Source organism: Lepidochelys kempii, chromosome 1, assembly GCF_965140285.1.
Source record: "Lepidochelys kempii isolate rLepKem1 chromosome 1, rLepKem1.hap1, whole genome shotgun sequence".
Classification (NCBI taxonomy): domain Eukaryota; kingdom Metazoa; phylum Chordata; order Testudines; family Cheloniidae; genus Lepidochelys; species Lepidochelys kempii.
Window position 1 is genome coordinate 134,529,791 of NC_136380.1, and position 15,396 is coordinate 134,545,186.

The 15,396-nt window shown below is 45.6% G+C and overlaps 1 protein-coding gene across 2 annotated transcripts in view; it reads right to left on the reverse strand.

Moving 5' to 3' along the window:
* Positions 1–15,396, reverse strand: part of ARHGAP6 (Rho GTPase activating protein 6) — a 500,263-nt gene that overhangs the window by 251,962 nt on the left and 232,905 nt on the right. The window contains exon 1 of one of the 2 annotated variants that reach the window (XM_073354779.2): positions 7,107–7,412. The exons of the other annotated variant lie outside the window; for it this stretch is intronic. Coding sequence (XP_073210880.1) covers positions 7,107–7,151 — 45 coding nt within the window. The 5' untranslated portion in view covers positions 7,152–7,412. Of the gene's footprint in view, positions 1–7,106; positions 7,413–15,396 lie in introns of those variants that run through there. 2 annotated transcript variants of the gene reach the window in all.

A 15,396-nucleotide genomic window follows, 5' to 3' on the forward strand; every position in this document is an offset into this window, starting at 1 on the left:
TAGAAAGTTGTTGAGTTCCAGTGGGAAAAAACCTGAAACACAGGACCATCAAATCATTAGATAAAAAACACCAACCCCACAGATTCTATTATTTTTATTTCTGTTACACCACCTTAGTATCTGAGCACCTCCCAAGCATTAATGAGTTAATCCACAAAAACAATTCCCTGAGACAGGGAAGTATGTTCACAGGAAAACTGAGGCACAGAAAGGTGAAGTGACTTGTCCAGAATTACATGCGGAATGTGTGGCAGAGCCTGGACTAGAACCCAGATTTCTCAGCTACCAAGCCTGTGCATTATCTACAAGGCAAACTTTCCTTCCAGGACTAAGCCTGCTACTGACCAACTGCGTGAGAATCTGCTACTTGCACAGACTTCCACAATACTGTGCTATAAAGTTCATTCACAGAGCAGCTGTGTTAATGCAGGTTGGCCAAATCTCCTATTAGAGATGAACTATACTGAGTTTCCTTATCACACTGTCTGGAGTGGCCCATGACTGAGCTAGGGTGACCAGAAAGCAAGTGTGAAAAATCAGGACAGAGAATGGGGGTGTAATAAGCACCTGTATAAGAAAAAGCCCTGGATATCAGGACTGTCCCTACAAAAACAGGACACCTGGTCACCCTACTGTAAGTGCCCACCTCAGGGCAGACTGCCAGAAAACAGGGCAGATATCCCAAACAGGTGGTGTGTTCCATAATCAGATTTCACTAACTCACAGATCACTGTACCAGTCCCACCACAGAGGCACAAACAATCACCCTAGACTCTCCAGTCCATCCTATCACCCAGACAAACTGGGCCTCACGATAAAAGATCATTCAAACCAAACACAACACCACACCACACCAGGCTGCTCCCAGTCCCAAGAAACCAGTCACTCACCCCAGACTACTGTGGGATCATATAGTACAGCACTGTGTTTAAGCATAAACTACTAAGAAAATAAACAAAGGTTAAAGATTTGACAAGGGAAGGAACACTTTCTGTGCTCGTTTCATTTAAATTAAGGTGGTTAAAAGCAGCATTTTTCTTCGGCATAGTAAAGTTCCAAAGCTGTATTAAGTCAATGTTTAGTTGTAAACTTTTGAAAGAACAACCATAACGTTTTTGTACAGGGTTATGAACAACCTCCATTCCTGAGCAGTTTGTAACTCAGGTTCTACTGTACTAATACACAAGTGAATTGACTTGGGGCTTCAGCATTTTACTAGAGTCCTAGATGGTTGCATTAAAGTTAAGAACTCCTGTGCCTATTTGAATTAATAACCACAAGCTCAGCTCAGAAATAGATTTATTAAGCAGTACCTCAGTAAGGACAATTCTTCAATCACAAAGATTATAAATCCCACTGTAATGATAAATTATCCAATATAAGGGCAAGAAAAATCAGTGAGTTGTCTCTCATAATATCTATACCACCAAGAGGTACAAAATTCATATACATAGGCATGTGCAGAGCCAAGACTACTTAATATTTTGTACCATGCGGTGAAAATGCTAACTAATTAATTTGAACTGAATTGTACTTTCACTCTGTAACTTTCTAAGAGCTTGTGACATAGTAGAATAAAATCTTATGTCTTTACAATAGAGGAGACCTCCTCTTCTTTCAACCTGGGTTCTCAATGGTCAGAATCACTGAAACTTTCCATGGTTGACGAAACATGAATAGACTCCAGTGTCCATAAATATCATTCTAAGCTTGACATAGGGTTCATTGTTGAGTGGGACAAAGTGCTCATTTCCTCACTTTAAAAAAAAAAAACCCATAAAGTTTAGCAGAAAAGCCACTTCCCAAATTCTTATGATTTTATTTTGTGAATCGCGCTGTCAATGGGAATTCTGCCCCCAAGTAAAGAATGTAAGATTGGGCTCAATAATCTCAAATCATGATCTATCATTTTTCTCCAGAAAAAACAACCCACACTTCTGCAGACAATAAGATTTGTTAATCTGTAAAAACTAGAAACTCAGGCCCAGAAAAACTGTTGCTAATTGGGCTAGCTAATTTGCTCATGCAATGTAGCTGAAAATATTCCTTGTATCCTGAAATTCTATTAATTTGAAACAGCAACATGAAAACAGTTGAATAGGCCTTTGATTATTTGAGTAATTGAAAAAACTATTATCTTTTTTTTAAAAAAAAGTTATCATTCCACTAAAATAAATTACACTTGAGACCTACCATAACCTTTGAAATAAAAGGGAGATGTTTGTAGCACACAGTTCTATTGTTTCAATCTGAGAAGGGCTTCAGACACACGACATCAGATAGCATACCTTCAAACCAGAAGTACAAGCAACTCTGTTTAAAAAAAAAGTCTAGGATTCTGCAAAAAAATTAAGTACTTCGATTTTCCTCAACCATGGATTTTTACTGTCCGAGCTCTTAGTTTTAAAGGACACTTCTAACTTAAATATCACACTTTTTTTTGGAAAGCACTATGTGCATAGTCATACTCCCCTGTGCACAGCAACAGGAGAGAGAAATATTTAAAAAGCACAAAAGTTAGAGAGTCTGCGAAGGTGCCACAGCAGTTGAGTGTCAATTGACTAAAGACTGAGCCAGAAAGAAGGACATGTCCCTGACTATTGCTGGGGGAACCACCTTCTTTTCCTCAAAAAAATGCAATGAAATAACTAGACCTTCTCTTTTCCTCAGGTTGAGAGAGTATGCTCGCTCGCTCGCTCTCTCCCTCCTAGCTAGTTGAACAGTGAGAGTTTTGCTGATCAGGGCAGCCACCTCCAAGGCCTGCCTTCCCCTTTTATCTCTTGTCCCTCCTGATAACTCCAGCCTCTCTCTCCAGGCTGGCCACTTCTGGCATATGTCTCAGGGCAGGGCTGATTTAAGTCACTATCTTCAGGCTAGACCCTGACCCATTGGAGGGATTTATGCCCACCACACCACCACAGGAACTTAAAATCAGGTGTAGTGCCTAAAACTACTTTTAAATCTTTAATTGACTCTATTTCAGTTAGCAATGACCTTTTAAAAATAATGTAAATATTATAATACTGCTTAATAAGTATTTAAGATAAAAAACATGAAGCTGTAGCATTTTTTTAAATTGCTATTAAAGATTTCAAAAGTGAATATAAATTTAAGAATGAATAGGCAGAGGCTTCCCATCCCAGATCAGGGAGGTGACAATCCCCCTTTATTCAGCTCTTGTGAAACAGCACCTGGAACACTGTATTCAGCTCTAGACCCCCTCAATACCAGAAAGAAATGACTAAATAAAAGGATTCTGCAGAGAATAATGAAGATAATTAACAGGCTAATGGGATTGGCTTGGGAGGAAAGATTAAAGCATCCTACTTGGCTAGATAGCAACTGGCAAGGCAAAATAAGCATCTTCAAGTATTTACAATACTGCAATGATGTAAACACCAACTAGGGAGAGGAATTATTTGGGGTGGTCCAAATCATATAGTTAGGAGGTAGTAATGGAATTAAGTTAAAACAAGAAAACAGGCTGAAAGAACAATTGTGAAGAAAAACCATTTTAATTGAATCACCAAAATTTCCCATTAGCTGACTTTTAAAAAATAGATTTCAAAATGGAAAGATGTTCCAACTAGTTGACAGGAATAAACTTCACCAGTTGAAGTGTTTTTTTCAGTGATAAGGCTCCACCAAAGCATAGCTGTGAAATAAGAAAATAGTTGGCAATCTTGCTCCCACTGAAATCAATAGCAAAATTCCCACCAATGTCAAAAGGAGAAGGATCAAACCCTATGACAGTCATGTGATCCGAGAAGGCAATCCCACTTTCCATATTATAATTTTAGTTTCAACTAAATACAGTAGTTACACCTGATTCTTTATGGACAACAGCACTTAGCACTTTTTATACCTAGCACATGCTTAGAAATATATCATGAACTTTGTGAGTTACAATGATATTCTATGTTATTTCATTCTCTTTTATTTTTTAAAGAATGGCACATAAGTAAACAGTCCTAATAAAAAACAGAAATATTGTTATATAGTCCCAATATAAATATTTGTGGCTAAATACTGTAAGAGCACTATTTTTATTTCGGATAATCATTAAGACAATCCAAGAACTTTTTTTTATTTAGTCCACACAACTATTTACAATTAAAAAGAATATCAATAAGTGACATTCAAGTAGTAGTGTCTAAGGCCTCAATCCAACAAAATACTTAAGCTTGTGCTTAAATGTTAAACTCCCGAAGTCAACTACTATTCACAGGCTTAAAGTTAAGCACATGCATATGTGCTTTGCTGGATCAGAATGTAAATCTTGCTATCAAACGGTTATCCCGCCTTTGCATTTTTCATATAGACAATATAGCTCAATTAGGCCAATACAGCTCAATTAGGTCTTTTAAAGGGAAATTAGATTTATTGATGTAATTATAAAAATAAAGTTATTTTCTCCTCTACCATGATGCAGAATAATTCAAACAAAACACCACAATTACAACAGTTGTCGTTCTTGCCACTTTTCTGATGTAGCTGATCCTGGAGCCTGATTCTTTGCAGGACGGCAGACCTGAACTTCATGGCAGCAGCCCGCTGACATAAAAATGAACTAGTGGCAAACCAAGAGAAACAACAACATGGTTGTAGCTGGTAGCTTCATGGTGGGCTTACAAACATGATCACAGGAAGCAACAGAAGTTCTAGTATGTGACAAATTTTATGCATATAGTGTTGTTGTAGCTGTGTTAGTTCCAGGATATTAGAGAGACAAGGTGGGCTGAGTTAATCTCTTATTTTATACAGAAGTTGGCCCAATACAAAATATTAGCTCACCCACCTAGTCTCTATAAATTGTGTCGGTTTGAGAAACTTCTCAATATCAGTGGGGCTATTATCCTACCAAACCAATAGGATTCTGTATGTATCATGGTAAACAGGTACTGTATATACAGTTACCTCAACCAAAGATGGAAAAGCAAAAAAATAAGAGTGGAATATCAGATTTTCAAAGGGACTGCTCATTTACTGACACTAACGAATAGTTCAGCAGATTTATTACCACTACAGAGAGCCAGGATAGATTTAAAGTATCCCTATAGAAGCAACCAGTTTTTAGAATCTTTTTTATTAGCTGAGTCTACTAAGTACTATCTGTGGCGGAGCAATACTGTGGTTGAGTGGGTATGAAAATATTTTCAGAACCCCACACTCCGTATAAAAGTACGTACTGAAGAAAGTTGCAAACACTACTTCACTCCTGAATGTTCACTTAAACAACTGTGCAACATAAAAGTTGTATGACAATCGCTGAAATAACGTGGGGATTGAGCCCTAGTAGTTCAAGTTGCCACATTCTGTCTCACGATTGGACATCGGACTACATGGAAGAGGATGTCCTTAGTTTTCCTAGCAGCTGAATTCCAACACTGAAAAAAGTTACAGGCCCAATGCTGCTGTCACTCATACATGATTTACATCTATGTGACACTACTGACTGCAACAGAATTATTCCTGATTTACACCAGTGTAAATGTGAGCAGGTTCTTAATTCTAACTTTTACATATGGCTTCAGGCAATAAACAGTGGAGACAGTAGCTTTTTTCACCCAAACAGAGAAAATGCTCCTAATAAGGCTAGTAAAAAAGGAAGTGGTTTCTCAAGAGCTCAGCTCTTGTGAAGTAAATGATACAATATGGTCTTATCCCATAAAATGCCGGAGAAGCAGCAAACAAATCAGTAACTGAAAATGACTTCAAGTACTGGCAATTCATTCTTCCATTCAACTTGTTAGGAAAAAAGGACAAAATGCCAGTATAACTGATGAAGAGTCGCATCACTTCTTTAAAGTACATTATATAAGAACAGCCCAGTTCTAAAAGTTGCCTTACAAAAAGAAATTAACTGGTTATGGCTTGTATTATACTAACAGATTGTACTAACACAGCTAGCTTTTAAAAATTTCCTTGTGTTAATTTTAAAAATAACCACATCTCACCCTCTCTTCAAAAAAGGCAGCGTTATCCCTCCTACAAAGAAAAATCTCCAGTATTTTAACCTATTTACAAAAGGAGGACTTGTGCCACCTTAGAGACTAACCAATTTATTTGAGCATGAGCTTTCGTGAGCTACAGCTCACTTCATGGAATGCATGTAGCTCACCAAAGCTTATGCTCAAATAAATGTTAGTCTCTAAGGTGCCACAAGTCCTCCTTTTCTTTTTGTGAATACAGACTAATACGGCTGCTACTCTGAAATAATTCTAAGGAGATGCATCCTCCTTCCCCTGCACTTTATTCTTGGCAGACAGGAGAGCTGACAAACTCCAGTCCTGTTACACACACACAGTGCCGGCCTCTCACTGGGGAGGAAAGAAAGAGGAAGCCTTGAGGGATCCCATGGAACCCCACACCCAGATGCAACCACCACAACCCCCTTTTTAAGTGCATTCATATGAAAAGAAATGCCTTAAAAAAAACCACACACACACACACACACTCTCCGACTACCCACTGTCCAAGCAAACACTGGCCCCACTTCCTGAGCCCTCGCAGATCATTAGAAACTGGAGAGTTTTGTTCCTGTTCTTCCAGCCTGCCTGCCCCCAGGGAGCCAGCGGACTGAGGAGGAAAAGGGACCGGTCCCCCACGCGCAGCCACTGGGCACTCAGCCGAGGAGCCTCATCCCCACTCCCGCTCCAGACGCCGCTCTTGCAGCCCAGCCGCCGCAGCCCCGTCCCTGCCCCTGCCCGCCTGCAGCCGCGCGGGCAAGTTCGCGGCGCTGCCTGGGCCACGGGGGGCCCCTGCAGAGAGAGCCCCACGGCGGGGCACTGGCGGGCCGGCTCCGCGGGGCCGGGGCCGGGGCCGAGCAGGGTGCCTGGCTGCTCCGTGACCGCTGTCACCGGCGGGGGAGTCGGTGCCTTCCTCTTCCCCCGCCCGCAGCTGCGCCGGCGTGAGGGGCAGGTCCCCCACCCAGGCGCGCCCAGCCCGGGGCTCTGCAGCCCAGGCAGCGCCCGGCGCGAAGCGGGCCACGTCCCTGCCAGAGCGGGGCCGGCGCCCTAACTGCGGGAGCCCCTCCGCGCATCCCCGGAACAGGCCCTGCCAGCCCCCGCGCCCCCGCCCGGCTGCAGCCCCGGGCGCGCACTCACCGCGTAGCAAAGCGCCGGCTTCTCGCTGAACACCGAGTCTCCCATGGCCGGGGACAGTCACCCCCGCGGCGGCGGCAGGGGAGCGCGGCTCTGGCCCTCGCCGCCCCTTCACAGCGCCCCGGCGGCGGCGGCGGCGGCGGCAGCAGCAGCAGCAGCGCCCGCGGGCTCCAACCCCGCAGCCTCTGGCACCATCCTACGCCCAGAGCCGCCCGCAACTTCTCGCCCCGCCCCGCCCCGCTCCGGCGGCGCTGGCATCGAGCGGGGCGGGGGTTGACTCCTTCCGCGCGAGCCGGGCTCGGCCAGAAAGCGGCTCGCCCGCTCGGAGCCGGCCGCCGGGCCCGGGCCTGGCCCTGGTACTCGGCGGGAGCGGGCGGGGCTGCGCCCGCCTACACCTGAGAAGGGGGGCAAGAGAAAGGGTTTGGCGATGCAGGATTCAGCAGACCCAAGAACAGGCACGCTAGAAAGGGGGGGAAACCAGGCAGGTGAGACCCAACTCAGACAGTCCCCAGCCAGACACCAAACGCATCTGCTCTCAGTTCAACTTACATTTGCATGAGTCCACATCTGCCCTAAACTCCATCCAGCGAGCAGTGTTTAAAGGGGAGTGACAATCAGACTTTCTGCTAGAAATCAGGACTCTGGAAATCCTAACTGGGGGCCTACTCTCAAACTCTGGGAGTATTAGTTTTAAGAGCAACTCACCCACAATTTTCAGAGTGGTAGCTGTGTTAATCTGTCCCAGTAAAAACAAGGTGTCCTCCTTGTGGCACTTTAGAGACTAACAAATTTATTTGGGCATAAGGTTTTGTGGGCTATAACCCTCATCAGGTTGCATCTGATGAAGTGGGTTATAGCCCACGAAAGCTTATGACTAAATACCCTAACAAATGTATGTCTACACTGCCCACGTTACAGTGTAGTCACACTTTATCGCTGAGAGAGAGCTCTCAATTTAAAAAACCCACCCCAAACCAGCAGTGGTAGTTTTATCGCTGAGAGCAATAAAGGTCTCTAAGGTGCCACAAGGACTCCTCGTTGTTTTTGCTGATGCAGACTAACAGTGCTACCCCTCTGAAAGCTTACAAAGAGCTCTTCAGGTCTGGGAAAGGTAGATACCCAGTGTCATTGCTCAATACAAGAGGGAAAGGATTGTTTAACATAAGTAATTCACATATTTCAATAGACAATTCAAGGTGAAATAGCCTGTTAACAGTCTTGCAGTCATAGGGAGGAAAGGATGGCGGTGGAGCTACTGAGAGCTTGTTAGTGGGTTACAAGTTGTTGTAATAAGCCACAATGTCTCTTCAGACCATGATTTTTAGCATCCAGCAAAATTTCAAATTTAAGCTCCCAGGCTTCTCTTTTGAAAGCGTTGTGCAGATTTTGACACACAAGGCCAGCTTGCTCCAGGACACAACCTACTTCCTCCACAAACTTTCTTGCCATGTCACCTCCCTCTACAGCAATCCTCACAATGACAGCTTAGCTGCCTGCCTCAAATATTTGCAATACAATGGGCAACCATCAGATATCTACCCCAAACACATTGCCAAACTCAGCCATTTCATCCTCACCCATAACAATTTTACATTCAACAACACACACTTTGTCCAAACCATGGGTACTAGGATGGCTCCTCAATATGCCAACCTCTTCATGGACCACCTTGCAGGAGAATTTCTGGACAAATGCACCATGGAAACCAGTGAAATACCTGAGATACATAGAGTATATTTTCATCCTCTGGACAGACTACTTAAACTCCTTCAGACTGCCACCACAACTTCAACCACCACCACCCATCCATTAAACTCCCTATAAAACACTCCCACACCAGCATCAACTTTCTGGACACCACAATCAGCTTCAACAATGGAGCCCTACAGGCAACTATATACAGGAAACCTATGGATCACCATACATACCTTCACAGATCCAGTAACCACCCTAAACACACCAAGAAATCTGTTATCTACAGCCAGGCACTCAGATACCACAGAATATGCTCTGAGGAGAAAGTCTGGGATATATACCTTAACACACACAAAACCACTATCACTTTACCAGAGAAGTAGATCATATCCTGGAATGGGCCACCCAAATACCCTGAGAGACCCTGCTTCAATACAGAAACCACCCACCCCTCCTTGCCATAGAATCATAGAATATCAGGGTTGGAAGGGACCTTAGGAGGTCATCTAGTCCAATCCCCTGCTCAAAGCAGGACCAATCCCCAATTTTTGCCCCACATCCCTAAATGGATTTTGCCCCACATACCCCTCAAGGGCTGAACTCACAACCCTGGGTTTAGCAGGCCAATGCTACAACCACTGAGCTATCCCTCCCCCCCCACACACCCCATACTGGAAACCATACGGGGTATCAAACAACTAAAACCTATACTCAATTAGGGTTGCCACCCATCCAAATTTTACCCAGTCAGTCTGTGTCCAGGTGCCATTTAGGGTTGCCAGATTCCTTTTTTTTGACACCAAGAGTCCATTACTGTGGGGCAGGGGGAGGCATGGGATCATTAACCTGTGCCAGCCCCTGCTCAGCTGGGGCTGCCTCCTACCTGCTCCTACTTGGCAACAGCAGCTCCTGTCCCAGCCCCAGAGCAGAGGGAGCCCAGCTGGAAGAGGAGGAGGAAAACTATCCAGCAAGTGGCAGGGAGGGAGAGGAGCCTGTGATGGGGGTGGGGCCTTAGGAAGAAGAGGCTGAGCAAGAGTAGGGCCTTGGGGGAAGCAGGGTACAGGGTAGGGCCTCAGCTAATAGCAATTAGAAAGGTGGCAACCCAATATTCAATGGGGAACCTATCCTAAAAGAAATATTTCCTAAACCTCCTCTTCTGGCCTTACATGAACCCTCACCTGTCCAAGCTCCTCATCAGAAACAAGCTCCCCACAGACCAGGACACCAACTTAAAGCAGCACCAGACCCTTCCAGAACAGATACAAAACCTGTAGACATCTCCACTGCTATAATGGCAACAACCCCCACAACACACCTTTCGAGATCCATGGGTCCTACACATGCCTATCCAACATGTGGTGTACCTCATCTAGTGCACTAAATACCGCAATAGCCATTATGTGGGTGAAACCAGACAATCTCTATGCTCTCTAATGAACTCAGACAGAAAAATGATAAAAGACAAAAACACTCTGTCACCTGTGGGGGAACACTTTTCACAAAGTGAACACTCTACATCTGACTTCTCAGCCCTCATCCTCAAAGGAAACGTGCACACCACCTTCAAAAGATGAGTTTGGGAGCTTAAATTCATAACTTTGCTAGATACTAAAAATCATGGACTGAATAGAGACAGGTTTCAGAGTAACAGCCATGTTAGTCTGTATTCGCAAAAAGAAAAGGAGTACTTGTGGCACCTTAGAGACTAACCAATTTATTTGAGCATAAGCTTTCGTCAGCTACAGCTCACTTCATCAGATGCATAGAGACACTGGATTTATGGCTTATTACAACAATCTGTAACCCATTAACAATTCCTCACAGCTGCTCCTCCCTCTCTGCTTCCTTCCCATGACTGCAGAGGTGTTAATGGGCCTCTTCACCTTGAATGGTCCCTTGAAATGTGTTAACTAAACAATCTGTCTAAACAATCTGTTCCACCTTGTATTTAGCTGTGACAGCTGAGTACATCTCCCAGACCTGAAGAAGAGCTCTTTGTAAACTCACAAGTTTGTCTCTCTCATCAACAGAAGCTGGTCCAATAAAAGATATTACTTCATCCACCTTGTCTCTCTAATATCCTGGGACCAACACAGCTACAACAAGACTGCAAACAGAAATACTTCAGGCACTTCTTGAGGCTCTTCACTCTTAATTATAAAAAACTACTCATAACTATCACTGACTGTATCAGACATTTTCACATTACAGGCTAGGGCAGGGGTGGGCAAACTTTTTGGCCCAAGGACCACATCTGGGTGGGTAACTTGCATGCAGGGCCATGAATGTAGGGCTAGGGCAGGGGGCTAGGGTGTAGGAGGGGGTGCAGTGTGCAGGAAGGGGCTCAGGGCAAGAGTTTGGGGCACAGGAGGGGTGCAGGGTGTACAAGGGGGCTCAAGGCAAGGGTTTGGGGCACAGGAGGAGTGCAGGGTGTACAAGGGGGCTCAGGGCAGGGGGTTGGGTGTGGCAGGGGGCTCAAGGCAGGAGGTTAGGGGGGTTGGGGGGCAGGAGGGGGTGGGGAGTGCGGGAGGGGGCTCAGAGCAGGGGTTGAGGTGCAGGAGGGTGGGAGGGGGCTCAGGGCAGGGGGTTGAGGTGCAGGAAGGGTGCAGAGTGCAGGAGGGGGCTCAGGGCAGGGGGTTGGGGTGCAGGACGGGTGTGGCAGGGGGCTCAGGGCAGGGAGTTGCGGTGTGGGAGGGGTGTGGGTTACTGCACAGGGCTGGGGTGCAGGAGGGGTTCGGAGTGCAGCTCTGGGGTGGCAGCGGTGCGCAGCAGGGCTAAGACAGGCTCCCTGCCTGCCCTGGCCCTGCACCGTTCCCAGAAGCGGCCAGCACCACGTCCCTGCAGCCCCAAGGGGTTGAGGGCAGAGGGCTCTGCGCGCTGCCCTCGCCCGTGGGTACCTCCCCCGAAGCTCCCATTGACCGTGGTTCCCCGTTCCTGGCCAATGGGAGCTGTGGCAGGTGATGCCTGCAGGTGAGGGCAGTGCGCTGAGCCCTCTGCCCTCCCTCCCCCAGGGGCCACAGGGACTTGGTGCTGGCCACTTCCAGCAGTGGCTCGGGGCCCGTAGTGCCATGGGGGTAGCAATCCTGCAGGCTGGATCCAAGGCCCTGACAGGCCAGATCCAGCCTGTGGGCCGTAGTTTGCCCACCCCTGGGCTAGGGTTTAAAATAATGGTTTTCTAGATTTCCAGCGCAAAGTCATTATTGTGGGATACCCCTGCAGTTGTTTCCTTGGACCACACTGTTAAGCAGCTCCACTGTTTGCTTGTTGACTGAAAACATATGAGCACATCAGTAGAACTTTCACCTCTCCTCTCCCACCCACTACTATACTGTTGACACCAGCAGTGAAGGCTGATCAGAATTTAACTGAGTCTTGTTTGCTTCAAGATAGCACTTTTGAAGTTATTAGGTAATTCAAACCACTAATTGAGTTTTTACAGTGCCGAGCATTAGTGATACTGGGTTGTTTAATATTTAACTGTCACCCTAATTCTATCTCACAACACTACATAACACTATCCCTCGTGGAGGTGGATTACCAGAGCTCTCTACTCGCACTTTGCTCCCGCAACAGCGCTTTGAAGTTTCCAGTGTAGCCATGCCCTTACAGTGAGCAAACAGTTGTGAAACTGTGGAGGTGTGACTGAGCCACTTAGACATAATCAACTCTCCGTCCTTCATTGTCCTTCTGACTAAGGTGCATACCTCCTCTAGGCAGTGAGAGGCTCAGGTGTCAAGAGGCCATACTAAATGAGGTCAGAGGATAGTTCTCAGACCAACTCTATCTTTCTGTTATGGAGGTGATGTGGTTTAGGTGATGTGGTCCTCAGAGCAGTAAATAGGGCTCAGAACTTCTTGGTTCTTCTCTCACTGTGTGACTTTGAGCAAATCTATTAGGCTTACTCAATAACTTTTTTTGCTCCATCTGTAAAATATGGGCTGTAAAACTCAGTAGTGAGATCCTCAGGTGAAAGGCACCCAGGAAGTTATTTTCTCCTTGTACAATCCCTTCGCTTCGCTAGCTATATACCTCTCCTGTGTCATCAAAAAACTAACTCCATATCTTCGAGGGTGAGCAGAAGCTTCCTTTTTGCCTGCTGGACAGTGCTCAAGAGCGATATTGTCTGCCTATTCCTTCCTCTGGGCATTGGCACATTTCTCTTCTAACCAAGAGAAGACTTTCATACTGTGAAAGTAGAATGAATTATATTGAAATTATAATTCATTAAAGAAATGCTACTTGAAGGGTTTGTTGAGATATAGTTGTCAGGAAGAGAAACATTAAGGCGTGTGAGACAATGGGTCCTCAAACTAACTTACAGCTCCTACTGAGCTAGGAGATTGGTAAACGTTAGTATGCAAATAAGATATGTATGTTTCTGCTTCCTTTTGTCTCTTATGTTAAATTGGCTTTGGCTTAGCTGTATAAATAAGTTGTCTTTAGCCTCAGAGAGGGGCTCACATCTGGTTTCATTGGCAAAGCGCTTTGTTAATAAACAGAGTGGTCTGACAAATTATGTGAGTCCTGAATCCAACTTTGACAATTTGGAGGTTCCACTGAGATGGCAACCGTCTTCACTGGGGCCGTGTGACTCCTGACTGTTCTTAGGTCGGCCGTGGCAAGCTGGCACTAAGGCATTTGGCCCGAGCAGTCCTCTGCCAGAACGGAAGGGTACATGACCACAGTGAAGTCTACGCCATCGAACCTGTTGGTTCCCACTCTGTTCTGGTAGGGATCCCGGGATCTGACATCAGGAATCTGGTCAGGTAATTATTTCTGTGTTTTGTCCAGACTGAGGACTGTCTTGTCTCTGTGTCTATCCGTCCTCCCTGTGGTGTGTTTGAGTCTGGGCGCCGTCTCTATCCGGGGATCGGCTGACCAAAGGGTTCCTCTTCCCACGGTATGAGTGAGTGAAATCTGCACAATCGCAGCCGCAACGCGCCTTGGGTAAAACCCTTAGTGTGAAAGCAAGGGCGATTGAGGCAGTAGCCTGTGGGCTCCTTTTGTGTGTTGCACCGGGCATCGCTCTGATGAACCCGACTTTCCTTCTTGTGTGATTGGTGTGTAAAGTCCTTCTGTATGGGTTACCAGATGTCTAAGTCGGGACAGTTCCCTAAAGGAACGCCGGCTCAGATTATGTATTTTAGGAAGAGTCCGGACTCCTGTAAATTTCTGGAAAAATGGTCTAGGCTAAGGGGGTCAGGTAGAGTGACTACTACCAGCACTACGCTTCTGTCCCCAGAAGCCTTTACAGCTATTCTGAGGGAAAATGGGCCCTTTTCCCACAGAAATAGTCTATAAGGGACTGCTGCAGGCAGCAGGCAGAGAGAGAATCTGATTAAAATTATTTGACTATTGGGTAATATAATCAAAATCACTAAAGGATGTAAGGGGTTTCTATTGGAACTTAACTTGGCTGCTCCTGGTTGTGTCTAGTACAAGATGGAAGTGTAATCGGGGTACAGTTGTGTAAAGAGTAATCACAGCGCAAGGGATGTTAGGCAAAAGAGAATTTTGTGTGTGTGAATAGTGCTAAAATCTGAAGCTGTGTCTCCGCTATTACCTGAGAATAAACTTATAGCTTGGTACAGCAGAGAAACTATTGCAAACATGGTCTGTTGCACAAGAGGGGAAACTGAGGTACACCACCTCATGAATTTCATAGATGACCAGTGAGTGGGGTAATTCACTAGCCTGACTATAGAACAGCGTGACTATAGAACAAAATAAGGACAGCCTGGAGGTAATTCTTCTGTTTTTCCTGCAATTAGCAAGGAAATTTGTAAAAGAAAGTGGTATAATTATAAAGCAATAATCTGTCCCCACCAGGGGGGTGGAAATGGTTTCTTTTGTTTTCAGACTCTACAAGCAAGCTGGTGCCAGCGGAAGAATAATTCAGAATACCATGGATCTATGTTTTGTGTTGTTTGTCTTGTTGCTAGCATTGCTGTGTTTTAATGAACAGAAAACCTCATGACATGGGTGGGGGATGGCTTCAAAAGGCTGACCTTGGCGCGGGGGTGGGGGGGGGGGGGGAGATGTGTATGGGAATGCAAAAGGCTAACTCAGGAGAATCCCAAAATTCAGTGGCCACTGTTAGGATCTTGGGACAAAGACCGAGTAGACATCTTAAAAGACAAACTCGGCCAACCTACGACTAAATTGGCAAAAGGAGAGGTTGATTGTTTCATGCAGTGGTGGGAAGAGGCAAATCATAGGTGGACAGAATCAAAACTTGCCTCTCTCAAAGATTCTGGCTTCTATCCCACCAGATGCAACTCATTTTACTGTTGTTGATTTATGCTCTGCTTTTTTTTCTCTCCTGGTTCACCCTGACTCCCAGTTCCTGTTTGCCTTTTCTTACAAGGGGCAACAGTACACATGGACCACACTGCCCCAGGGGTATACTGAAAGCCCGTCATATTTTTCCCAAGCATTAGCCCGAGACCTTGCTGACCTTGTTTTCCCGTCCAGGTCCACACGAGTCCAATATGTAGATGATCTACTCCTCTGTTCCCCTTCATTGTCTGCCTCTGAAACTGACTCTTTAGTGCTCCTTACTGCCCTAGCAAATAAGGGTCACAAAGCTTCTCGCTCT